This window comes from Sceloporus occidentalis, unplaced genomic scaffold (assembly GCF_023333645.1).
Source record: "Sceloporus occidentalis isolate IW3139 unplaced genomic scaffold, rSceOcc1.0.p SCAF_77, whole genome shotgun sequence".
NCBI classification, from domain to species: Eukaryota; Metazoa; Chordata; class Lepidosauria; order Squamata; family Phrynosomatidae; genus Sceloporus; species Sceloporus occidentalis.
In genome coordinates, this window is record NW_028317057.1 from 2,471,665 (window position 1) to 2,498,085 (window position 26,421).

The following is a 26,421-nucleotide window of genomic DNA, read 5'->3' on the forward strand; positions in this document are numbered from 1 at the left end:
CCACTCTGACACTCTCACACATAGACATTCACACATAGAGAATCACTTACCTCAGCTATGGACTCGTTCTACTTCCAAGCTTCAAGAAGTCGAAAACTTTATTTGAACGGCAGACCAACATTGAAGCGCGTCACGTAGCTCAAAGAAGGCGGAGACTGCAGCGCGCGTAGCAGAAGCCGGGAAACGCTCGCGGAGGACGTAAAACAAGCCGAGTTCTCCAACAACTAATCGATCACTCGATTATTAACTCGTTATCGATTATTATCGATTTTATCGATTCGTTGTTTCAGCCCTAGACTGAAGTCGTTCTGACCGGAATCCGGAAGTACACTCTATCCCACCATGTCTTATATGTTCTTTAATTTGTTTTTAACATTTAGGATTTTAGTTTAAAACCTATAATATATATTTGTAATTTCCCATAATAGAAAATGTATTTAGCATAATGTTCAGCATAAGGGAGATGTTAAGCACATTACGTGCTTGCTATGTTCTTGTTTAGAGCACATGCATTTTTTTTTATTTTTTTTTTAACGTTCACATGTTGGATCTCTCCCTCTCCATAATCTTACTTTATAATTGCTAACGCATATTGCAACTGTGTGCCAAGCTGCAGTGTTGATTGCAGAGTATGGGTGGTGAGTAATCTTCTGGCAGAAGTTCCTTTTTTTTTTTATTATACAGATGACTTCAGGAGGTGACAACATGGTTTGTTCTCTGAGTCAGACTGCAGATGATGAGGTAGCCCACGTAATGTAGCATAGTGCTGCAGCAAATCCATACATTGTACTATGAAAAATGAGAAACATGACGACAAGAAACTTGAACGCCATACTTCGAGGAATATACAGGGAAAATATTTGGTTTTCTCCTGATTTAGAAATGTATTCCATGGACCTTCAAGACAAGGCGCAGCATAGCGGTCCTTTTTAGCCCGGGCGTTACATTGCTCTGTTCCCTGTTACAAGATCCTATGAACTAGTGGTAATGCTGGACTTTGAGTTAATCGTTGCCATTTCCTATATAGGCAAATTGAATTGCTCCAGTATTGTTTTTATGTTCGCTCGTGTCCACTAGCTAGAACATATTTCGATGATAGCTAGTTGTAGATATGCTGAATGTCGTAGTTTTGCTCAATTAAATAACTAGGCACCTTATTTTTGGCATCCTATTCTTCAATATAATTTGTAACAAATAATCTATTGAAAATTATATTATAAAAAGGGAGATAGTGTTTACTACTAGAAGTAGATGCATGTTGATACAGTGTGTTATATGGAGTAATAATACACCAGTATTCCAGGTTTTAAAAGAGCTAATTTTTTTGTTTAAGAAAGTTTGTTACAGTAAATCAGTTAAATGAATATATTCTGTACAATATATTCCGTAGGTTTGCATAATTGGTAATTAAATATTTCATTTTGTAATTTAATATGTCCATTAGACAGTGTCAATATGTACTTAGAAAATTATGAACATGTTGTTGCAGTTGGAAATTCACAAATCACTTTATAACTAGGGGAGGGGAAGCCCATTAGAGCGTTACCTGAGGCGGGGCGAACCTCACTTTTTTCTGGAAATGGTGTATGTGCCGCCTCATCATGCAAACCTCAAGGTGTCTCCGCACTCAATATTTTTATATGCAGCACACGCTTTCAGTGAGTCCCTCATAAGGGGATTAAAAACTTTAAACTTGTACCCACTATGGCCTCTTCGCTTTTTTGAATATCTTTGCAGAGAGAACTACGGTTGTGTGAAAAATAAAGTACATCCTCTTTGAATTCTATGGTTTTACATATCAGGACATAAACATCATCTGTTCCTTAGCAGGTCTAAAAATTAGGTATCTAAGATGAACAACAACAAATGACATATTACACCAAGCCAGAACGAAAAGCGATGTGTGAAAAACTTAGTACACCCGTGCTGCTTCCATTGTAATTAAGGTTCTAAATAGCAGACAGGTGCTGCTAATCAAATGCTCTTGATTAATTGATCATCAGCAAGTGTGACCACCTATATAAAAGGCAAAGTTTTATTAATTTGCTGGTCTGGAGCATTCGGGGGGGTGTTAACACAATGCTAAGGAGGAAAGACATCAGCAATAGTCTTACAGAAGCAAGTGTTGCTGCCCATCAATCTGGGAAGGATTATAAGGCTGTTTCCAAACAATTGAAAGTCCATCATTCTACAGTGAGAAAGATTATTGAAGTGAAGTGGAAAGCAATCTTTGCCGATCTTCCCAGGCCATCCCAGCAAATTCACCCCTTTCATACCAGGCAATGCTCAGAAATTGCAAAGAACCCAAGAGTTACATCTCAGAATCTACAGGTCTTTGTTAGCATGTTAAATGTGGAAGCTCACGGCAGTACAATTTGAAAAAGACTGAACAAGTATGGTTTGTTTGAAAGGGTTGCCAGGAGAAAGCCTTGTCTCTCTTAAAAGAACATGGCAGCACAGCTTAGATTTGCAAAGTTGCTTCTGAACAAACCACAAGACTTCTGGAACAATGTCCTTTCGACAGATGAGATCAAAGTGTAAATATTTGGCCATAATGCACTGTGCCATGTTTAGCAAAAACCAAACACAGCATATCGGCAAAAAAACCTCATACAAACTTCCAAGCGCAGTGGTGGAGGGGTGATGATTTGGTCTTGTTTTGCAGCCGCGGGGCCTGGAAACCTTGCAGTCATTGAGTCAACCACAAACTCCTTTGTTTACCAAAGTATTCTAGAGTCGACTGTAAGCCCATATGTCCGGCAGCTAAAGCTTGGCAGAAATTGGACTATGCAACAGGACAATGATCCAAAGCACACCAGCACATCTACAACTGAATGACTGGGCCATTGCAACACATTGATTCTTCTCTTTTTCAGCCGGAGTCCAGATCTCAACCCAAATAAAATGCTGTGGCGGGACCATAAGAGAGCTGTGCATAAACCAATGCCCACAAACCTCAATGAATTGAAGCAACGTTGGAAAGAAGAAAGGGCCAAAAAAAACGATGTCATACAGAAGACTATTACTTTGTTATTGCTGCTAAAGGTGATTCTCCAAACTACTGAATCATAAGGTATACTAAGTTTTTCGCACATGGCTTCTTTATTTTGGCTTTTTTTTTGGTTGAACAAATCATGAGATGGTGTAATATGTCATTTGTTGTTCACCTAATAAAGAAAAGATGATTGTTATGTCCTGATATGTAAAACCATAAAATTCAAAGAGAGTGTACTTTCTTTCACACACAGATGAGTGAAAATTACAGAATGTCCCAAGACTTATCATCCGTTAACCCAAGTTGTTTAAAGTTTATCTATTGTATTCCTGCTCTCATTCATGTGGGTTAAGGTCTATTGGTGGGGCAGGAAGTCCAATTAACCATACTGCGTGCACTATTATGTTGTTCCTCTCTCTTTCCGGTATAGTGTTTGTGGAGTACAATTTGAAGTTATATGTGAAGAAGTAGAATATTCTCTTTTCAAAACCATTGTTTTACTTTTTTTGAGGCTAGTAAGAGAATTGGCGCCTGATTGTTGAATTGGTAGTAGTTTAATGAATTTTGTATATAGCGTCTGAAAAAACACTTTGTTTTATTTGTACCATTCCTCATTTGTGTTTAGTGGCTTCACTGGTGAAGTTTAATTATATTTGATGTCTATGTTTGACTACCAAAAAGAGTTTTGAGATAAATGTGAATACTGATGTAAAATAATTTGACTTTGATAAATATTAAAATGCTAATTTAGATATAATGTTTAAAACTGTAGAACGGTTATTAAGTAAAGATTCTAGGATAAAATCTAAAAAATTGTGCACTGCCAGGAAACTTTACCAGGATTCCTGGCAAATACCCAATCACAGAACCTCAATTAAAACTGGGAGGAATGGCAAAAAATTACTGCATTTCGAAGACTGCTACGTTTTATAGTCTCTGTAAATAAAGGATTCTGCAGTTCTTTTGTCACTCACCAAAAAAATGGGGACCCCCTCTTGCCACCACAACAGCCCTGTCCTGTGAAGGCAGGGACTCCACTAGACCTCTGAAGGTGTGCTGTGGTATCTGGCACCAAGACGTTAGCAGCAGGTCCTTTAAGGTGCGAGGTGGGCCTCCATGGATCAGATTAGATTTTCCAGCACGTCCTACAGATGCACAATTGTATTGAAGTCTGGGGCATTTGGAGGCCAAGTCAACACCTTAAACTCGTTGTGTTCCTCGAATCATTCCTGAACCATTATTGCTTTATGGCAGGGTGCATTATCTTGCTGAAAGAGACCAATGCCATCAAGGAATTCCGTGTCCATGAAACACGTGTACATGTCAAAGTAACATCCACATGAATGGCAGGACCTAAGGTTTCCCAGCACATTCCTGAAAGCATCACACTGCCTCCGCCAGCTTGCCTTCTTTCCATAGTACACCCTGGTGCCATGTGTTCTGCAGGCAAGCGATGTAAAAGAAAACAGGATTTATCAGACCTGGTCTCCTCCTTCCATTGCTCCGTGGTCCAGTACTTATGCTGATGTGCCCACTGTAGGCGTTTTCGGCAGTGGACAGGGGTCAACAGGGGCACCCTGACTGGTTTGCGACTATGCGGCTCCATACGCAACAAACTGCGATGCACTGTGTGTTCTGACACCTTTTTTTCAGAAATTTGTTCTACAGAAACTTGTCTGGATTTGACCATACAGGCCAGCCTTCATCCCCACGTGATTCAATTAGCCTTGGCCTCCCATGACCCTGTCGCGATATCACCGATTTTCCTTCCTTGGAACATTTTTGTGCGATACTGATCACTGCAGACCGGGGACACCCCACAAGAGCTGCAGTTTTAGGGACTCTGACCGAGTCATCTTGCCAATCTTCTTTCTTCATCTCATCTTACAACCTGTCCCATTGCCCTATCCCAACCTATCACACCTTGAAAAGGCTCTCTCCCTATCACTTACCCACCTATTCACCCTATCTCCCCTCCCCTTTGGTTCTAAGTTGTTGTGTACAATCCCTTATTTCATGACTCAACTATTACAACACTTTTCTGGTTGGTATCCCTCTGTCTCAACTCTCTCTATTTATCCAAAATGCTGCTGGCAGGCTTATCTTACATACGTGATGCTCTTCTTCTGCTTCCCCACTTTGTGAAGCCCTCCATTGGCTCCTCAAGAATTACATTTTCTGCTAGAATTTCATGTTCTACTAACATACAATGATACTGCCCCTCTACATTTCTGCCCTTTACAAATGAATGCTCCCCTACTTGATCCTTATTAATCCTGTGGGCTAAGGCTTTCGTCCTTGCTTATCGCTTCTTCCTTTTCCTTTTTTTTCCTCACTCGTGGTGCCTCATACCTCTGGAACTCCTAACATTTCGCTTTCACACTCCCTCCCAATATTTAAGAAAAACATCAAGAACCACTTCAGAGTAGAGTACATTGAGTGATAAGGCCCGCTGGTGTCCTATTGCCCAGTTACAGGGGAGATCTTTGAATTCCCCAGCTGGCCTATTTACACTATGGAAGCTGTGTCGGGCCTAGGGCAGAGGAGAAGGTAAATACATTTGAGTACCACAGGGAAAAAACCTCTCCATTTAGTTAATTCCAAAGATCCATTTGCAATTGCAACTATAGACTTTTTGTGCCAATGGCCAATGGTCAAAGTAAACGCTTAACCAAATCCAGGGTGATAATGTATTTTTGTCGTATTATATAATTGCTTTATAGTTAAATAATCTCTCTGTTGTAAGGTTTTGTGTTAGATTTGCATACTCTGTACATACAGTAAGTAATATATTTGTGTGTGTGCTCATCTAGTGAAAAATGGTGTGTGCCATTTATTTAGATATGTTTTTGCCTTGGTTAGTAATGACATTCAACCTTGTTCTCGTATGTCTGCATAATTTTAGTTTATTCCTAAAACACTGGGAAATTACAATTTTCGAAAATACTCTATACATTTCCCATGTTTACACAAGAAGCACTATGCAGACACCTATTAGTATTCTTAGTCTGTCATCCACTTTCACTTAGGTTTGAAAAAACTTGTCAGCATATTAAGGTTATATATAAAGAACAGTTATGATGCAATGCTTAAAATAGTCCATAGTAACAAATGGCATGTTCTAGTGAAAAAAAAACCCCCGAAACACAAAAATAGAAATGGTTCCCAATGTGTCAGACAGGTTAACCTTTTATTAACCTAAACCCTTCTGTGGCCAAGGCTAATTTGTACCCTAAAGACCAGAGCTTTTTTTTTTTTTTTGGGGCTATTTTTTCTATTTGTTTTGTCACAAGTCTGATTCTTGTTTTTTCATGTTTTTAATACCTACACACATTTATAAGTTATCATGTTGGGGAACCTTCCTACAGTGTTGGCGTATGGGGGATTCTGCAGAAATGTTATTTTTGTTTCCATTTTGGAAAAATGCATATTAATGTCCCGCAGAGTAACATGCATGTCAGGGACGTCAGACTATCTCTTTAGTGTTCAAGATACTTTATTTCAGTTGTGGGTTTCACTGTGTCGGTTCAAGGTACTTCGCTTTAATTCTCACCAGTTACTCACTGGTCCAGAGAATGAAGTGTTAATCTGAAGACAATGAGACACATAAGAACAATGAACCAAGAAACTCTCCAACACCACAATCTTACTTAGTGCATTACAAAGTGCAGCTAGGGAGTGGTGTTAACCCCGAGGGTCTTTGTCAAGCCTGTGTGACTAGTGAAAGAAACACATCAGCATTTGATAGTAAGAGGTGGGTTTATCGCCATGGCAACTAAACAATCCATATGGTCTGACTGTGATATCAAGACCGGACAGTAAACAGGGAACCGTTTACAAACACAATCAGCGAGTGCTTCTTAAGTCTTTGAAAAATGGAGTAAAACGTGTCATTTTGTGGTGCATCTCAACACGGGTAAGAGGCCATCCCAGCGTTTTAACCCATAATTTTGCTCAGTGAGCGGCTGTTAATGAACGAGATCTCTGCTCCACAGCTTGTCCAAGTTGATCACTTACTGTCACTGACTTTTTTGTTGTTTTTGGCCAGTCCCCAGAAGCTCAGGGCTCTCTTTTATCTTTTTTTGTATTATTGTTTTATCTTCCTCAATTGTTACAATATCATCTGGGCTTTCCCTGGTGGCATTGTGCATAGCAGAACATACCAAGCTCTGTACTCTCCTTACTTACAAAACACATTTGGTAGAACAAACGCTGAATTATGTATGATTTTGTTTTTGTTTTTTTATTTAATTTGGGGGGAGGGGGGTGTAATGTAATCAACATTGCATCATAGATACTCTCAATGTAAAGGCACCAGTTTTAAGGTCACAGCTCCCAGCTGTATATTTCCCGCAACCTATTTGAAAACATGTTAGATTAGTGAGTTGCTTGGTCTAAAGGATCAGTACCATAGCTGTAATGTTAACTACATAATCATAGTTTTTGGGTGACGTTTCTGTATTGGGACAGTGATTCAGAATTTTCACAATGTATCAGCGAATGAAGATAGCTCAGCTTCTTGGTAATTCATTTTTTCGTATAGCTTTCCTTGTGTGTGTTTGTGTAAAGCCCAAAAGCGCAAAGTATGAGTGACACTCGAGTATCTCAGCGTTTCTTATTCCAGCTATATGTGGTGTTTTAAGGAAAAGTTGTGAATCTCGCAGGTTGTCTTTTTCATGAACCCATTACCGTACAGTATGTCAGCGGGTCATGTCCTGGTGTCTGGCCAGCGGCTCGGCCATGCTGAATAAATGGAAATGACACAATCCTATAAGACGCGGTTAGACTGCAGCACTTAGAGGCTGCAGTGCAGACTCCGCTCCCACAGCCTGACATCATCACAGAGCACTCAATACACTTCACTTACAAATGTGTGCGGAGCACGTTCGGTTTGCTCGGCTCTGTGGATAGTGCCGTTCGCTCTGTTTCAGGGCAGCGTGCGTTTTATAGCTTTGTGGGGGTTTTCTGTCACCCACAGGCTTGTAAGATTTGGGATATTTGCTGCAGCTATTTTTGTAGCTTGCTCTTTAAAAGCCTGTTTGTAGCTGGCAGGAGGCTTGTTTTTCTCAGCTGTGAAAACACAGATATGTGCCTTGTTTATAGGTGCTGTTATCAATCTGTTTTCATTCCTTTGCCCCAGTCTTTTAACAATGACCAAACATCCATTTGGCCAGTGGATGCTGGGTGGCTGAATTTTCTTTATGTGCTTGTCAGATGGAGTCTCCAGTCAAAGGTGATAACTTTTTCCTTAGGCTAACGGAAACAGATTTAGATTTGCATACGCTTTCATGACCTCAGGTTTCTTCTTCAGATGAACAAGGCCCAAAAGCTTATATGAATCTGCATCATCTTCTGGACCAATTTGTCTATATCCATTTTACTTTCCATTGGTAACGACTGATATTTTTTACTTAACATTTGTATTATTATTTATCAAACTGTAACACATCTGGATATCACAATTACAATACATTACATTTAAAAGCAATGGTATCCCAATTTTAGATTGTATGGCAGAAAATGTGTTCTATATGTCATAAGAAGATTTTGTTCTTTAGTTTTAAAATTCAGTGTCCGTAAATCCAAATGTGGTTTAAACTAAAACGAATGTTAAAATTAAAACCCCAAGAGTCCCCAGGTGTTTTATGTTTGTGTGTAAATATGTGTGTGTGTGTATGTATGTATGGGACACTTCAGCCATTGTATGCACTGTAATGCATGTGATAGCTGAGTGGTCTCTTACCTTTTTTTGGTGTCCCCTTACAAATGTATGGAGGGATTCTGCAGAATCTCCCCATTTCCCTGCTCCCTCACCCGCCATTTGCCTTGCAAGAGATGTGTTCACCCAAACATGCCAGTCAACTTCATCTCTAGCCGTGCACATGTGCAGGAATTACTACTGGTTTTAATGGCAGTGCTTCCCTGCAACAAAGTACTTAAAATATGTATCTTTGTTGAAAAGACTTCTTGGGACACTGTGTGTTCCTTTATGAAAAGATCTGTACCACCGGGGGATGAGAATCTGGTGGCCTCCTCAGTATTTCACGACATTTTGCAACATATGTGGTGTTATTACTAATTGTACTTTTTAACACCTGGAGTACCAGTTATATGTACGTTCTAGGCACTATTTTATAGCATTGGCAACCTCTTCTGGTGTCTCTGGATACATGAAAGTTACTCTTTGTTCAATACTAGAGACTTGATATCCTGTTTGTATATCGTGGTGACCTGCAGCTTGTTAAATTTGGGCACTTTTATTGACAATGATTTAAAGGGTATTCTAACCCGCACAGTCCACGTCTTTGGGTTTGTGGCTGCGTTTAAATATACAAGCTCATGTTTATGTATACATCCTTAGAGGCCTGCCACATTAATTATGTCCCAGGTTTGCAATACTGTGATGAAGCTGTATATTCTTCTTCTCTCCTGAGACTTTTACATTCTTTGCTCTTTTAGTGGGTGCTCTGCATAGTCAACCCACCCCCCCGCTAGCTACCACCAAGCAAGTATGAGAAAAGGAATGATAGTCTCATCTCATGTCTAGGTTTTGAAGGTAAGCTTTTCTTTTAAAGAGCTATACTCGTGTCACTCTGTAGAGGGGGTAGCACTTGGCCAAATGAGGTGTGGAACTATTGTAGGTGTACAGCAGGGTATATCCCCCTTTTGTGACTTTGCCATGTGCTTGGACTGTGCAAACCACACATGAACTTGATGCTGGCTGGCTATGCAAGAGTATTCAATATGAACCTCCACACACTGCCGGCTTTGGAGTCATGGGTAGGATATCAGAAAATGCAGCCTCTCAAACGTCATGTGACAGCGGAGAGCTTGTAGGTTTGGAGATTATTAGTGCATCGTGTGGGCACATTTGACCTGGTGGGGAAGGGGAGGGGGTATACGGCTGTTTTTGTTGTGTTGCAGGGGAGGGACTGTGAGCTTTAGCAACAGATTCCATGCCGCCAGACCCTTCTGCTTGTCTGCCTCCTGATTGGCTGGGGACGGAGAATTCTCTTCCTGTTACTCCGTGTTTATGATAAAGACATCATCTGGTTTTGTGCTAGCCTAAGCTAATGTTCATCTGCAGTCCTAAGCCTCAGACCTTTCTTCAGCGATGCCGACCATATAATAACAGGATTTCATTTAGATTACTTTAAATAAAAACAAAAAATATATGATAATGTTCTTAGACATTCATTTTTATTTATTTTTTCAATTTTTAGTCTGGAAGTAAAACATAACGTTTTAAATTAATTTTTTTTCCTGGGATGTATTAATTAATATTTATTAAAGGAAGGATACTATTTTCACACCACTGAAAAGCTCAGCATCATACAATAGCAAGTATTTGTTGATAAGAAAGGTAACTATGGCTCTGTTTACTTCCACTTATTTGACTTTTTATCTTTGTTCATAAGCAGCCTATTCCAGTTATATATTTTTACATCACTGTACAGTAGGTGCTTAGCCATTTGCTCAGTTTGTGATACTGCAGAGTGTGAAAACATGTTCTTTTATATTGTTACTAGAAATGAATCTAAAAATATGTATGTGAACTCTAATAACTGTTTGGCCATTTCTATGGAATCAAATATTTTTATTTATTTAACCCTCTCATGCAATCTATGGATTAAGCACACAGCTAAGAGATGCTGGACAGTTGTAAGATTCAACGTGCGTTTAAAATTCATTTGTTTTAATGTGTTCAGTGCGTGTATATAATAGTCCCTCATTCCGACAGAGGCCATGCTGCATGGAATCGGTTAGTTGAAAGGATTATACATCAGACAATAGACTAGCAAAGGGTTAACATTGTTTTCTAATGAAGCTTTTCACTGTATGACCAGGCATTATGCTCATTTTTTTTCCCCCTTTTTGTTCCTAATTAAGTCAAACATGAACGTGATCACGTGACTCACATCTTAATTAGCTGAGGACAGTGAAAGAGCTAAGAAAAGGCACCCTAACAAACAACCCAAAAAAAAACCCCATAGTACTGTGAGCAGCCCTATGGGGAGCCGCTGGGACATGTTGCCATGCCAACAAGTTCAGGAGCCTGCCAGCCGGCTTGTCAATGGGCAATACTAAGAGGGAGCGTCCAAATGCAGCCTGTTAGCTGCAACGCGATTGGTCACACCTCTGTTGTCTTTGTGTGGTGCAAAGCATGCTGGGTAAGACCCAAAGTGAATGCTCAGTTTGTCTCAAGGCTGCAGTGAGGTAATGCTTTTCAGTCTTTTGGGATTACTAGCTTGAACCTCTTTAAATATATATATATTTAAAAAAAAAAAAAAAAGACTGCAGCGTGTGGCATATTTTTGGCCATTTGCTGAGTTTCCCATCCAAGCACATTTAGCAAGTGCAAGGCAGACAGAATGTATATGCTAGAGAAAAGGTGAGCGCGCTTTTATATTCTGGAAATGCCGTTTATGAAATTTATAGTCGTATCGCTCTTGCTAGTAATGAAAATATATTGCTAATCTTCTAAACCTTATTAACCGATTGTTAGCCTGTCGAGGCTTCTACTTGCGCTTTGCAAAGACTCCAATCGACAGCAATTGTCGGAGGGGCTTATTTACGTTGCATTGTCTCGAAGTTTATTAAAGAAAACAGCCTTCGGCGGAATGAATGGCAGCTTTTCCCGTCCCGACAACTAAGATTTAAAGTGTACACTAATGTCATTTCGGTTATTATGAGAAATGACGTCATCGCAGAAGAAAACAGCTTGCTCTCAAGTGTGGTCCGGGTTTCTTTTTTATATGGTTAACCTTTCGTGGGAGCTGCCACATCGCATTATTCTCATTAAAAATGATGTCATTTTGCTAAATCTGGGATCCTTGGAATTCTTTTTTTGCTTTCTACTTTGATTAACATAACCCCATGTCTAGGGTAGAAATGGCGGCAGTCGGTATTGTACTGTTATGGCGCTCGCCTTTCGCACTTAAATCCTGTTCACATTAGAATTCTCTAGAAAAGTTCGGTTGGATTGCTCACGTCTGCATGAATGTAGCATGTTCTGTGTCTTGTACCCAGAAGTGGTGATGCTCTATGGCTAGACTAATGGCTGATTCAGTTCTGCTTTTCTTTTCTTTCTAGTGATTTGTAGCCCTGCTTTGCTATAGAGAAAAGAAATCCACAAAAGCTGGACTGGATTAACTCCGTCGTGAACATGGGGTCGCTTGGTAATATCAGATAATACAAAGTGGAAATGTAGCCTTTACTTTTTTCCACTGTATCTGCTATTTGATCACGTTCTGCCACAGAAGTAAGCGGTTGTAGCAAACTGGCTTAGGTTTGTTACAGAGAAAATTGCACTGCTGTCCATCTGTCTGTCTGTCCATCCCTCAATCCTTCCGCATAATCATCCGTGTTATCTCGCTCTAGTGCCTGGGATGGTAACATGTGTCTGTGTACCATATGGTAATGCCAATATCACAAATGGAAAGGCAGATTTTGTTTGCCTCAATTATCATTTGTAATTATATATATATATATATATAATAGAGCTGCAGAACATAAATAGTGCTGCGTTTCCTAAGCATTTCAAATGTACAGAGTTGTGGTTGAGTTTATAAACAGTGCAGAGTTTGTTAATGGAATTTTGATTTAAAGGGACCATACAGATGCTGGCATAGAGATCCCGCTATATGTTTGTGTTGATATGCACCTCTCTTTCTAGTTGCTACGTGATATACTTCTTCCCGGTTAGCTCCGGTGCTCACTCGGAAATGCAAAGGCATCTAACATCAGGCATTAGTTATGCGCTGAGGGCCAAAATGTCTCTTGGCTCACACGATTTTAGGCTAACACTTTGAAAATAGCATTGTATTAAAATGGATCAATAAAAACAGAAACGTTCAAAGAAGATTTATCTCCACAGTCTTGTGTTTTAAATTGATAGTTATCATGTAACGGAAAGCCATTACTGATATTGAGTAAGAGGACTTCTTGCAGAACAAAACTTTACCCAGCATTCACATGTCCTTCTGAAATATGATGAGCATCGGTGTTTAAGAGTCCGATATTTATTTAAAAAAAACAAAAAACAATTTGCTTATCTTATGCAGAAATATAATTTTGAAAGTGTACTGTAGTATCTAAAAAAAAAAAAAAACATTCGTAAAAATGAACTCCATAAGCTTCTTTTTGTATCCAATTGACACGCACAAAGATTTAATCACAAAAAAGGAGGAATTCAGTAATTATAACATTAGGTGGATTTTCTCATCAGAAGCTCTCAATCTATCCGCAGTCGGGACAGGGCAGGACTGGCTAAAAGTTAAAGTTAAGAAGAAAAGGCAGCTTTTTTTTTTTTTTTTTGAGGGATTTCAATGAACACTGAAAACCGATTCTGGTTGTACTCGGTTCAGAAAGATCTTCCCTCTCAGTTGTCATGTTTTTAGAGTGTATACTGATACCCCTTTTCTACCCTGTATTTTGTTGCAGGCATTAGAAATTTTTTGCCGGGGACACTTAATTGTCGCATGATTCAAAAACAGGCAATAGGTTGTTGCCTTCGTTGATAGCATCAGAGTTAGTTTAACACCCTACACGTAGATATTAATGTAGAGTTTCAGGATTAATCAATTTAGGCAAAATAAAAGACAAAGTAGCACTGAAAAAAAAATTGCTTGTCAGAATAGTTATTGCAATTTATTATTATTGTATTTGACCCAATAAACATATGACACACAGGAAACCAATACATATGTTTTTGCTTTTTTTATTATTAAATAAATTATAGTTTAGGAATTTAATGACTAGATGTGTAAATGCTCTTAAACATTGAAGCCTTTTCTTTTCTGGGAAAATTTGGGTGAAACGTATGCAAAAATGATTTGCATATATCCAGAATGTTCTGGAATTTATGTCCCAACATACATTAACATCTCATCAGGGCGGGAGATAATTGGCTGTTGACGTTGACCTTGCCTCATTTTTTACACACCTAGAATTACATTTAGTACCGTAAAACTACCAAGGCCGGCATCATTTAGAATTTTGAAGCAATGCTTTTTTTTTTTTTTTTTTGTATAAATGCCTGATGTGTGTTTATTAATACAATGATAAAGCCTGCACCATATAGGGCAGGGTGACATGAAGGTGTGGGGACTAAGTAAGGTGTTTGCATAGGACTTAATAGGAGTGGGGTCAATAAAAGGTCAGCATATAAAAAAAAAATAAAAAAAATGGTTAAATAACTAAAAGTGCTTTTGCGCCTGCGCTAGCGCTTGCCGCCTTTTTCTGGTGTCGCGTGCCGGCTCGCGAGTGTCTCGCGCTGCACTTAGATAGACTGCGCCCTGCCTCGCGCTGCGCTAAGGGCGGGAAAGCTAGCTATATAAGGAGCGTCCCTGAGGTGTCTTTTTTACTTACCTGGCGTGCCGCCTAGCCGATACTGCACTGTCCTTGAGACTGGTGAGCAGTGGCGAAGCGGTGCGCTGAAGATGGACGAGCTGATGGAGATGCGCCCGCCCACCCTCCCTTGATATTGTTGAAGTTTGTTTTTTGTTTTAAAAAAAAAAAAAGAGAAATAATGTATAATAAATTGTCGTGGCTTTTATTGGGGTATGGTTACCCTATGACCATGGGGTGAACTGCTAATTTGAGTTGGGCCAGCTGGCGGTTGGCAAGGTGATATGTCTAAGATGTGCTCTGGGGCTTATGCCAAGAGTTAAGTTTTGGTTAATGTATAGTATCAGTTTATAAAGTTCAAGTTATGAGTGAAGTCTTTGTATGTATTGTTAAACTAAATAAAAGTCCACGGCCTGATTCATCCAAATTTTTTGTTTTTGCATTTTATTATTACAATTTTGGATACAAAGTATGTGTTTTGTGTATGAGTATGGTAACATGTCCCCTACAACTTCATGTTAAACCCAGCAACGTAGTCTGTCCAGGGGCATGGCTGTCCCCCACACCGAAACATTGCTAGTCAATGGGCCAGTGAAAGGTAGTGAGAGTTACATCACGGCCCACCGGATACGGCAACCTATCCTGCCTCTCCGCAGTGAGGACGGTGGCCGTGAAAGGGGTGGCTGGGGACGCTGCCTTGGGTCAGGCCCAGGACAGCATCAATGGTAAACATGGCACTGGTAGAACTCAAGAAATTATCTATGCAGTATGAAGGGCCAGCTTTGCTTTGCGAGAGAAAAAAAAGGAAAACTTGCAACCTGGGGTTCTTATTGAGCAAGTCCTTAAGTTTATCACCATGGAAGAAACTCTTTACTACATAGTAGCTCATGCCTGCGTAGTCTGTAGGGATGTATCACGGCCTGGTGTGTGCCGGGTTACATAGGGTGCATGTAATAAACCTGGATGTATGTGATTTATTCTTGGGGCTTGTGTCTTGGTAGTTTTTGCTTGTATACTTGATGAAATAACATTACTGTTCACCGCAGGGTACCTGGGCTTTGTTCCAAAACCAGTCGTTCAAAACTGCAAAGCCACGTAATTGTGCAGAGACTCAGAAAGGATTCCTTCAAACCGCGGCAGCCGTGTAGCCGTCCCCGGTAAAAGCGAGCGTTCGGCTACAGTACCCTACCTTCGCTGACATACAGGGAGAGTTCTGTGCCAAAAACAATACAAGCATGTTTGACACATGTAAATCAGTCTGACATACAGGAAGGGTTTTGATACAGCAGGCCTGTGTTTAATCCAGTGCAACTTTGTAGTAATATGATAATATAGTGACTATGAGGCTTAATAGAATATCGCGATGGAAGCTAAACTATCTCCACAAGGCCAAGATCTGAAGATAATCCCTCCATGAATACATGCAAGGCCAGTCAACTAAAAATGCCTTGTGTGTCTGTTCAATAAGGGGTATGTTTGGCTTGGGAATGTAAGCAAAGATATGGATCAGAAAGGTTTAGTCCAAAAGACCTCAGCCACATAAAAATAAATGGGCTTATATTAAGTCTGCTTTTGATAAATGTTAGTTGGCTATCTTGACTAATGCAAAACAGTCTCCGGCTCGCTCCGATCAGAACGGGAAATACAATCGTTCCTACCCAGGAGACTCTCAGATGGTTTTGCTCACTTGTGCCATTAGAGAGGTCAATCATCCTTCAACACGATAGAAAACCTAAAGCCAGAAACAAAAATCAAGGAGTACTTTGTGTGCAGTTGAACAAAACTCGAGTTGTATGTAGGTCATCTTAATTAATGTTTGTCTGCAAAAGTTTATAACTTTGGGAAACAAAACATTTTCTATAAGCATTCCAGTCTGTATTAATAACTTGGGATCATCAGGTGATTAAGTGGTGTCCACCATGGGTGTGGGGCGAGGTTTGAGGCTGTTGGCTGTTCTCCACATTACTGCACTGTAAGTAATGCCTGGACAGAAACAAGGACATGGTATAGCATATTAAGGATAGCGGGGATCCTTGTCTTGTGGTCGCATTGTGTCTACACATGCAGGGCTTTGTTTCCCCCCATGGCATAGTTTTCTAGAATGATGTGTCTGGTGCGCTTTTGTTTTGGAGGCTGAGGTTAGAAGCCAGGCTATGAGACAGTCTATTGGAATGAGAATAGTGACTTTAATTCATATAGTTGCATTTCTAAACATGTTTTCTTCTGTGTCTATGCACATACAATTAAACATTGTGAATTCCTATAAAAAAAAAAAAAAGGTGGACAAGCTTGAAAGAAGTACTGTCCCTTCTAGAGAGGGATGTTTGGAAGGTATGGGGTATCTTGGTTGCCAGCATTTTATCGTAATGCTCATCTGGCTTGGAAAGGGGTGTTTGTCACTGACTGGTGGAGACACATCTATCTAGGGAATTTCTTAATGTATATCTCTAGCGGAGGGAGTGATGGGTGTTGGTTATTTTTACTATATTATTTATGTTGTACGTTTCTCTGTGTAACATGAGTAGAGATGCCTTCGGGGTCTTTTGTAGACTAGAGACTATGCCTGATGATCCCTTATGCACTTAGATTAAATGTTTCAATGTGTGTTGAATGTCAGCCTATGTATAATCGTATAGTTTATACTCGCTATAACATTAACCTTATTTTTTTTAATGTGCCATGAGCCATGCTAGACCTCCCTATCCAGCTTTTTGAAAGCGAGTATGGACATGCGCAAGGACCACTATATTAAGGGGATGGAGTTAAAGGTAGTTCTGCTTGTTTGTTCTCTCTAGCCCTTGCCATTTCGTGCCGTTTTATTAATGGCAAAGTATTGAAGTCCAGACTCTTGAAAGTTGTTTCTGTTCTGCTTATGTTTGTACTTTGTGGAGGTATGTTAACATCGTCATTTTTTTCTTGTCTTGCAGGTGATGTGTCGCCAATCAGCATGTCTCCAATCAGCCAGTCACAGTTTATTCCTCTCGGGGAAATCCTCTGCTTGGCCATCTCTGCTATGAATTCTGCAAGAAAACCTGTCACGCAAGAAGCATTAATGGAACATCTGACCACTTGCTTTCCAGGTAACCATTCCCTCTTCTCGCTGTGCCCGCCATGTGCTGCAGGGGGGCCAATTCACTTCCCGCTTTTTACCCTTTTCTGGACATGACTGTGTTCACCAATCCAGCATGAAGATGTTAAGAATACATTTTTTGTCTCAAACAGGATAGTCAGTTTTTATTAATTAGTCACACGCATACACTAGCTAAACTTCTCTAAATATGTTCTTAAAGCAGTATATGGGAGATACCTCTTTTTGATCAATTACTAACATGATGTGGTTTGGGAACCAGGGGAGTTCTGTTTGAGCTAACAAGGCTTAACTAGCCAATATTGTCTGCCTTCTTCTTACGTCTTCCCTAAGGTGACCGTATCAGCCGTGTTTTCCAGCAGTTTAAGTGCTTTATTGCAGTTAATAGGACATATAGCTGAGCATTTGGTTCCTTTGTGCGAGTTTATACGTCATACGTACTTGGCATGTGCTGACATGCAAGTTAACATTACATACACTAATATCACTCCTATCCTATCAATTAAGTGAATCCTATTAAAATACAGTGTAACTTAACCACAGCTTGCAGTGTAGATATGAAGGAGGCATAGACTTGTCTACTGACAGTCTGGATAGCATCGTTGCCACTCCAGTATATGTAGCTTCATAGACGTCTGTCTGAAGCACCTGCATGGTCCTTTAATTAGTGGTACCGGGTGTACCAGGAACGCGAGATATACGTGACGGGGTACATGGGGAAGAAAGGAACCTATGCAACAGCAGAGCTTTCAAGGGCTGAGGATTGGCCTCTCAATCTCTGGGTTGCTGGTTCTGGACACATTCACAAGAAAATATAACAGGGTGCATTATTGACTGTAATAATGAGTTTAATGTAATTAAGAAATGTAATAATTAGATGTGAATAACACTTTACAGAAAGATCAGGTGTTTCAATTTTTAGTGACGCATCAAACACTAAAATAAAAACCACTTTATTAAGATTACAAACACAATCGTGCATGCACTTTATATAAATAAATTAAAATTTTCAATTTTATAAAAAAATAAATCTGGATAAATTTACAATTATTTGTTGTTGCTTTCCACTTTGTATTGAATGATTTTTGCATAACATGCTTCACTACTTCAGGGTTGGTCTAATACCTGATGAGTTAATCAAAACCTGAGAAATAGACCGGCAGCGCCAAAGCTTTGCCGGTATTAAGCTGCTCAATGAGCTGAATGTAAGGGAGATCTCTCGTCTCCCCGGCTGCCCCGTTTACACTATAGAGGACTATGCTGACCTGGCAGAGCCTCCATATCATGCTGTTTCCTGGGCGCAGCGCACCCATCATAGTTGGAGTAACTCCTTGGGGGAGTAAAGAAAAATAGAGGGACTATTGGGCACATAGGTTGTCTGTTGTGTGCTCCTGAGGAATGTATTTAAGGCAACTCTGATTGGTAACCACTGATTGATGGCGGTGCAAAGCTTAGAGACACTGCAGTGCAAACAATGCATATCAAAGTACTTTGCTTTCCAGGTTCACTCGAAACACACTTTGTGCCCCAGGTCAACAAAAATGTCCTTTTTTTCCCCTTATCTTTCTCTCTTAACATATGACATATGATACATGGAAGATATGTTGTATAAATGTATTGAATTCGGGCAGCAGCAGAATTTGTCATTAATTCATAAGGCACTTAGGAATAGGGGTGCCATAGTGATTGTGGCCGTGCGCTACCACAGGCATCTAGAGTCCGATTGTATGTCTTCCCGCTGCTTGTGCATATACATTTATTCTGGCACTTAAGCAGTGTGGTTATTGTGGTCACATTAGACTGTAGTTCCTCCGCCATGTAAGAAAACACTTTGGTGGGTTTCAAATTCTTACCTCCAAGTGCTATGATTGTTTTCTTAGCAGACATGATTTTCCAGTTCCTCTTGACCTGATAGATCATGGTGTCCAAAGCTTGTTTCATGAGTGGAACAACATTAAAGGGAACTTGGCACACAACTGCAATGGTTATTTGCTTAGTAAAGTATAAGAGTCGCTCTGGTTAACTAATATGTGCATTCCTAGTAGATTTCCCAGACAGAGCAAAATCTAATAAGGGAATCTCCAGCTGTTTTTCTAGAAGAATCACATTAAATATATAATCTAAGCTGTTACTGAATCTCAGTTCAAGTGCAGGCCATGTTTTGAGGACCTCTGATGTGGGTTTCTAGTGTTTTGCTGTTAATTGTAAATGTTTTCTATTTTGAACTACTTTTAATTCTTCACTAATGTCCAAAAAGGCTTTTGTTTGTACAAGTAGACGGTGCTTAGACTTCTAAATGAGAGCTATGCAGGTAAAACGACTCATAATGTGCGTATTACCCATTTGTAACAGTGGTTCAGCCATAAAGTGTGACTGGCTGTTTGTAGGAGGAGGGATTCATCAGCTGTTGGAAAAGTAAATGCTTTCTACGCACTTTGTATGCAGACTCTCGATAGGGCTTACATATCCAAAATGATGCATGCCACCAAGTTTCCTTAAGGAGGGATAGCCCCTATTTGAGACCCAAATCTCCGTGTCCCAGTAATCACCCCACATTCTCTGTTAAATACCACAAAAAATATTTTTTTCATTAGACCTGCAAATAAAAAGTATCTTAAGCATCTAACTAAATCATGTAACTAAAAGTAACTGTTCATTTTAGTTAAAGTAACACTGTTACTTTTCTATAGATCTCCATTCATGACCCTGTGCCTAGAACATCTGTTCCTCAGCCCTGAGTTAAGCTGTCCTTAAGGGACATGAGATATTATGGACCTTGGTTAACCAAACAGAAGGCCTAGTAAAACTCGGGAAGAAGAAATAACAAACCATTCTAGACAAATATATCACCTTTCCATTCCTTAATGCCTGGGGTGCTGAAATATAGCCAGCAGTAAATATGGAATCGCTCTTCTCCAGCCAGACAAGTGACATTACCCACACACCCACTTTGAGGTTTGTATTTCATTTCATTACAGATTGGAATCCCAGCCTAGATTCTTGCGGACTATATACAGGAGGTAAAACCGGTGAACGAGAATAGTTTGCTTTGGAAGGTAATCTTGAGTATTTTTTTCTGGCATGGAGGCCTGTAATCTACTGCAGAGGACAGAAAGTTTGTCTGAAGACCTATAATTTGGTTTCCAACCATTAAAGAGAACCCTGGAAGTAACCAAAAGTCTATCAGTTTTCATTTAATAAATTATTTATGGTGGACAGGACGCAACCAACATATGCAAATAAATTGTAATTAGGGCTGAAACAACTAATCGATAATGAAAATCGTCAACGAATCGATTTTTATCGATTATAAAAAGAGGTTTTTTTCAGAGCAAATGCTCTGAAAAACTCCTCTCCTTATATAATCCGACCTCGAACAGAGATCGGATTATAACACTAGAATCCAGATCCCCCGCAGCGCTGCACCCGCACCCTCACTGTCGGCCGGTCTCTCACTTCCGTCTCTCTCCCCCCTCCCATACACCCCTCTGACTCCTCCCCCTCCCATACATCACTCTGCCTCTCTCCCGACATCGTGCAGACCCCCACCGGCTGACAGAGAATCATCCTCTCTGTCAGCCGGTGAGGGTCTGCATCGCACAGACAGCCTCCGTTACTCACCTTCACTTTCGCTGAGGCAGAGTGATGTATGGGAGGGGGAGGAGGCAGAGGTGAGTATGGGAGGGGGGAGGAGGCAGAGTGGAGTATGGGAGGGGGGAGGAGGCAGAATGGAGTATGGGAGGGGGGAGGAGGCAGAGTGGAGTATAGGAGGGGGGAGGAGGCAGAGTGGAGTATGGGAGGGGGAGGAGCCAGAGTGGTGTATGGGTGAGTTATAGTGGTGTATGGGGGGTATTATGAATTTCAGGGCATATAGGGGGTATAAGGCATATCGATATTAGGCATATCAGGGGGGCATAAAACATATCTGGGGGTAAAAGGTATATCAGGGGACTCAGTTGCATATCACTGGCATATAAGGAGTATAAGGCATATCAGGCTCACATTGGTATATCAGGGGGCACAGTGGAATCTGGCATATAAGAGGTATAAGGCATATATGGGGGCAGAGTGGCAAGCTGGGGGTCAGATGTGCATAACCGGGGGCAGTTTGGTAAATAAAAAAAAAATTTAAACAAGGCTTTTTTCTCATAGTTTTTATTAAATATGAAAAATAGTTAACATATGAATTCATATTTACTAATAACTTTGTATTAAAACCTAGTTTGAGAAACACTGTTTGGGTTCTTGTAGCTTTTATTATTATGTCAGTAAAATAAGAAGGTGAATAGAGAGAGGCCATTGTGATAAAGAGATGAAAGTGTAAATTGTACATTTTTTATTACATTATTTTAAATTGAAAAAAAATTGCATTTCTTTATCCGATTAATGGAAGAAAATAATCGGCCAACTAATCGATTATTAAAATAATAGTTAGTTGCAGCCCTAATTGTAATTGTTGAATAGACATCTTGTTAAGCAACAGCTTGTGTGTATTGTGCTTTCAACATCACTTATACATCAAGAAAGGGTCAGGTTTGTTGTGTGGTTTTGGAACATTCTGCTCTAGAGGACTGTTAGAATTCTTTTCTCTGTTCAGATAACTCTGTCTATGCAAGATTTATTTGTGTGTGTGTGTATGTATATATGTGTTATTATATATATATATATATATATATATATATATATATATATATATATATATATATATATATGTGAGAAATGCTTTAACATGGTGCTTAAGGTCTGTTCATGTGTTTGTCAGATAGCCAATGAAGTGTTGTGATATGAATAGTTTCTTTCACGAGTTGAGGTTTTTATTTCTGTCGAAAAAAATTGTAATGTCAGAGCGGTTGCAGCTGAAACTGGGCAGATCCTGAATCCTAAAAGAAAACGTACAATATACGTTTAACTTTAGTGTAGTACGGATAATACAATCAATAGCCTAGGAGATAATGCTATAAAGGGCAACCCACGCCACCCTGCCCAAAGTTAGTTTCTGAAAAAGCATTATAAGTAATACATCCTTATTTTTTTAAGTCCTTTTTAAATCTTTTATTTTACTTACCTGGAATTTTAACATGAATACTTGCCAACCAGTGTTGGGTGTTCGATGTCCCAAATGGAAGCTCCATATTGCCCCACCCGGGGTGTCCTGGTCTTTCTCAGAGTGCGGCAGGTGCGTTTTAGCCACACCCACTCTGTGTCCGATTGCCCCCCATACAATCCTTTATTTGTGAAGTGCCCTGCCCCCTCAATAAGCCACTCCCCCCAAAGAGGTAATGCTTGGGGCAGTCTGACCTGGGAAGTCCAAAAGCCAAGTTATAATCTTGTTTTCATTAATGCTCGACTTCATGCACAGGGCGTCTGATGTCATTAGAGAATTTTCAGCCCCTGCTTGGTCCATGATCCGACTGTGAAAGGCAGGAATCTGGAAGCAATACCCATAAAAAGATTCAGCCCATTTTTCCTGCACACTGCTCACCTAGCATTAGCAGAGCACACAACACTAGATACCCTACTGACTACAGAGATGTACCACCAAAATAACCCTTTGGGTGTTCCCCTTTCCCGCAAGAGAGACACAAGATACAGCATGCAGCAACTCCTAATGACCGCGTCATTTCTGTGATGAAGTGTGTTGGCGAGGATTGTGTACGTTGAGTCCTGATTGACTTGCTCTGCTGACATTTGTCTCCCTCCATTTCTTCTTAGACATGTTTAGCTTTCATAACTGAGATAGGAAAGCTTACCTTACCGGCTCTGATGTCCTGCTGCACTAGGATCTAGCTCTGTTTTGTTTGGAATGCTTTCCTTTGCTTCTGACTTCTGGATGTTGCACACATTTTGAACTATAGATGGTGCTGCTTTTCTCAATTTTGCGTCCTTTGCCCTGAATATATATTTTATCTTTGAGTTTTGCAGCTTGTTAAATCTGTGCCCTTCATTTTGTTTGGCATCGCTTTTCCCAGTTTCTTTTTTCGTTGTGGTTTTCTCTATATTCTATAGGCCTCGGTAAAGGTCGCTTTGTGTGTATTGATTCATCTCTCCCAAGGACACCGCTCGTCCTAGTGTTTTCATACAGCTTAATTCCAGACTAGGGTTTAGAAAGTGAATGTAGCAGACCTCTTCTTCTCACTTTGTGCAAGAGCTCTTTATTTTATCAAGAGCCTTTAATTCAAAGGTATATTCAACTTGGACAAAAACGATTTTTTTTATATTTCGCTGTGTTGATTTCTGAAGGAGAGACCATATTGCACCTACAGCACATTTTACTGGAAGTTTAATGCTTCCTTGTCCAAAAGCCTTTCGGTGCATTGCAGATCATTGCATTGGACTTTGATCAGGCACTGAATATGTTAGTGAAACAATATAAACTGTACATCCATTGTGTGCTTGGAAATTTCACCCTCTTTACTTTTTATCTTACAGCCGCATCCACTCTCAAGTCCCTCAGCTGTGGCAAAGTCACCTTACAGTTTAAGCTTTTGTGGTTGGTGTTCTCCAAGGCGACCGCGTACCTGGTGAACAACTCAACCAAATAAACGGATGAAAGGCATATACAATAGATACTTCCTTTAATAGATATGCCTTCTTGATGCAAACATTTCCTCGAATTCTCACAAATAAAACCAGTAGTGTGATATTGTCGTACGTAAACAGTGTCCTGTAAGTAGTAAGAGAGCCGCTTACTGCGTGTAAACCCTGCTCTGGTGATTAGGTCTCTATCCCCTTGTTGGTCAGTTTCCAAATGTGGTGAATTTAGGCAGACATTTTAAAGAAATGTCTCCTGGGGCTGCTGTCCTACTACTTGGGAGATTTACATATGACAAAATTACATTATTGGTTTTATTTGTGTTTTATTTCCATGCAGCATTCTCATTATATGAGAATTTGACTCATCAAGAAGGCATATCTGTAAAGGGAAGTATCTATGTGTATACTTTACATCCATTTTACCCGTTTTATGCCCATGTACCTAGAGATCAAAACTAACCGTTAACCAGAAATAAGAGTTCTGTTATTTAGAGGCTGTATTAGTGTATAAACAGCGCCTGCCAGTTATATGGTACCTGGTGGCTGTGCTGTGTGGACTCAGACTTCAGCACTGTACTTCTCTCAAGAGCACGTTGCATTATTAATGCTGGATGTTCGACACTGTAGCTCCTCACGTTCAGGCCTGCATATACTGCAAAAAAGGCACACGCTGCTTTTTACCTATATTTCCTGTAAAATGCTACATGCCAAATCCATGTAACTGTAAGGCTTACCCCGCTTTAAGGACACTCGCGGGTAAGGGCTTAGTTGCAACACAAACATATACTTGCTTCCTAAGAACGGACACATAACAGCACGACGCCAGCATGGTGGAAATGTGTCAGTGGCTAAAACAGAGCAAAGGAAGCGATCAGGTGTCCCTTCATAAGCATAATCTGTGTTGCTGAAATGCCTCAATGTGCTGAATATTGATTCATTCAGCAACTCCCCCCCCGCCCCTGATCCGCCCTACCGTTGCTCCAAAGAAACCTCAAGCGTCATCAGTAAGTGACATTGCTGCCACCTCCAAGATGGAAGCGCAAACTGAAACACTAACAAGTTCACAGAGGGTCTGCAGATTGAATACAGGTACTGCACTTGACCATGCAAGTCAGTGGAGCCCAGCTTACTAACCACAAAAAGATCTCCAAAATAGGACATAGTGCAGAATTTTCAACATGTCAAAATTCCAAGTTGAAAAACCTATACGCATATCCCAAATGTGGCCTTTTAGACCGTTAACAACCAGATAAACCCATGCATATATGGTATCGCTCCATTCGGGAGAGATATTGCTGAACACATATTGGGGTGTTGTTTGGAAGTGACAAATGCCAGGAGCTGTAAACACATACATAAAGTACAATGTGTTGGGGGGGGGGGGATACTACCACAAACTTTGACAAAGGCTGGTGGTACAATTAGTGTAAGAGAATAGTTCAAATACCAGTGTTTGAAATACACTGAGGTTGTCTAGAATATATTTTCTTTAGCCCGCTTCATGTATGTCCCAAATAGGACATGAGCCAGATTTGAAAAAAAATGTTTTTGAAATAGCAACATGCTACTTATTACTCTATAAAAAATGTCACTCTGAATAATCAGCACCCCATACTTACCTGACCTACCACTCCAGCTGCAGACTGGGTGATGCACTGCATGGCCGCCATACCAAGCCACACTTAAGTCATTAGGTGGCCACCAGCCTTAAAGTGCCAGGGCTTCCTCGCTGTCCCTAGTTCGACTCTGGTCAGCGAAGCTGTCTTTAATGCTGATCGTTGGCATATCTTTGCTGGCACTTTGCTTCCTAAGGTATTCTGGAGACAGTTCAAGCTTTTTACTTCAGAGCTTTATTTCGGTGACAGGGGTTTCCAAATCCTTGACAGGAAGTGCCGTTCCTTAATGGAAAGGCGGTCATACACAGTGCACATAAAGAGTCTTAATAAAGCATAATAACTTTTGAATCCTCATAAAGAATTATACAGATTGTGTGTTTTTCTTGCCATCCCATGTTCTTCTTGTTCTTAGCCTTTTTCCTTTGCTCCTCTTTTATTCCTGCAGCTTCCACCTAATATCGTTTCTTTGTCAGGAGCCGGGAGGCCATGCTCCTTGATGCTGTTCTACTTGTAGGCTTTCTTGATAATTCGCGTGGCAAAGCATTGATTATAATAGATGTCTGCAAGATTTCATTTTAGCAATTGGAAAACACAACACAAGGTCTCCTTTTAATCATTGTTGCCTCCGTATATGTTCCTTTCGGCATAATCACAGATAGATGCATGCAGCAATGAGAAAATGCCTCTTCCATTAACAAAGTTCACTCTGGGTCAGTGTTCCTTGTGAGCAACAAACAAGACACAATCTTCTGTCTGGAAGCTCAGTGTCAGGGCGAAACAGACTCTCTTGAGATGCAAAAAACGTACATGTCTGATGATTCAGTGTCCAGACAGCTTCT

General features: G+C 40.2%; 1 protein-coding gene across 2 annotated transcripts in view; it reads left to right on the forward strand.

The window, feature by feature from the left end:
• The window catches only part of LOC149285563 (storkhead-box protein 2-like), an 81,706-nt gene that overhangs the window by 48,547 nt on the left and 6,738 nt on the right, over positions 1–26,421 (forward strand). For both annotated transcript variants that reach the window (XM_089495209.1, XM_089495210.1), the window contains exon 2: positions 17,272–17,424. In XM_089495209.1, the coding sequence (XP_089351335.1) occupies positions 17,272–17,424 (153 nt within the window). The remainder of the gene's footprint in view (positions 1–17,271; positions 17,425–26,421) is intronic.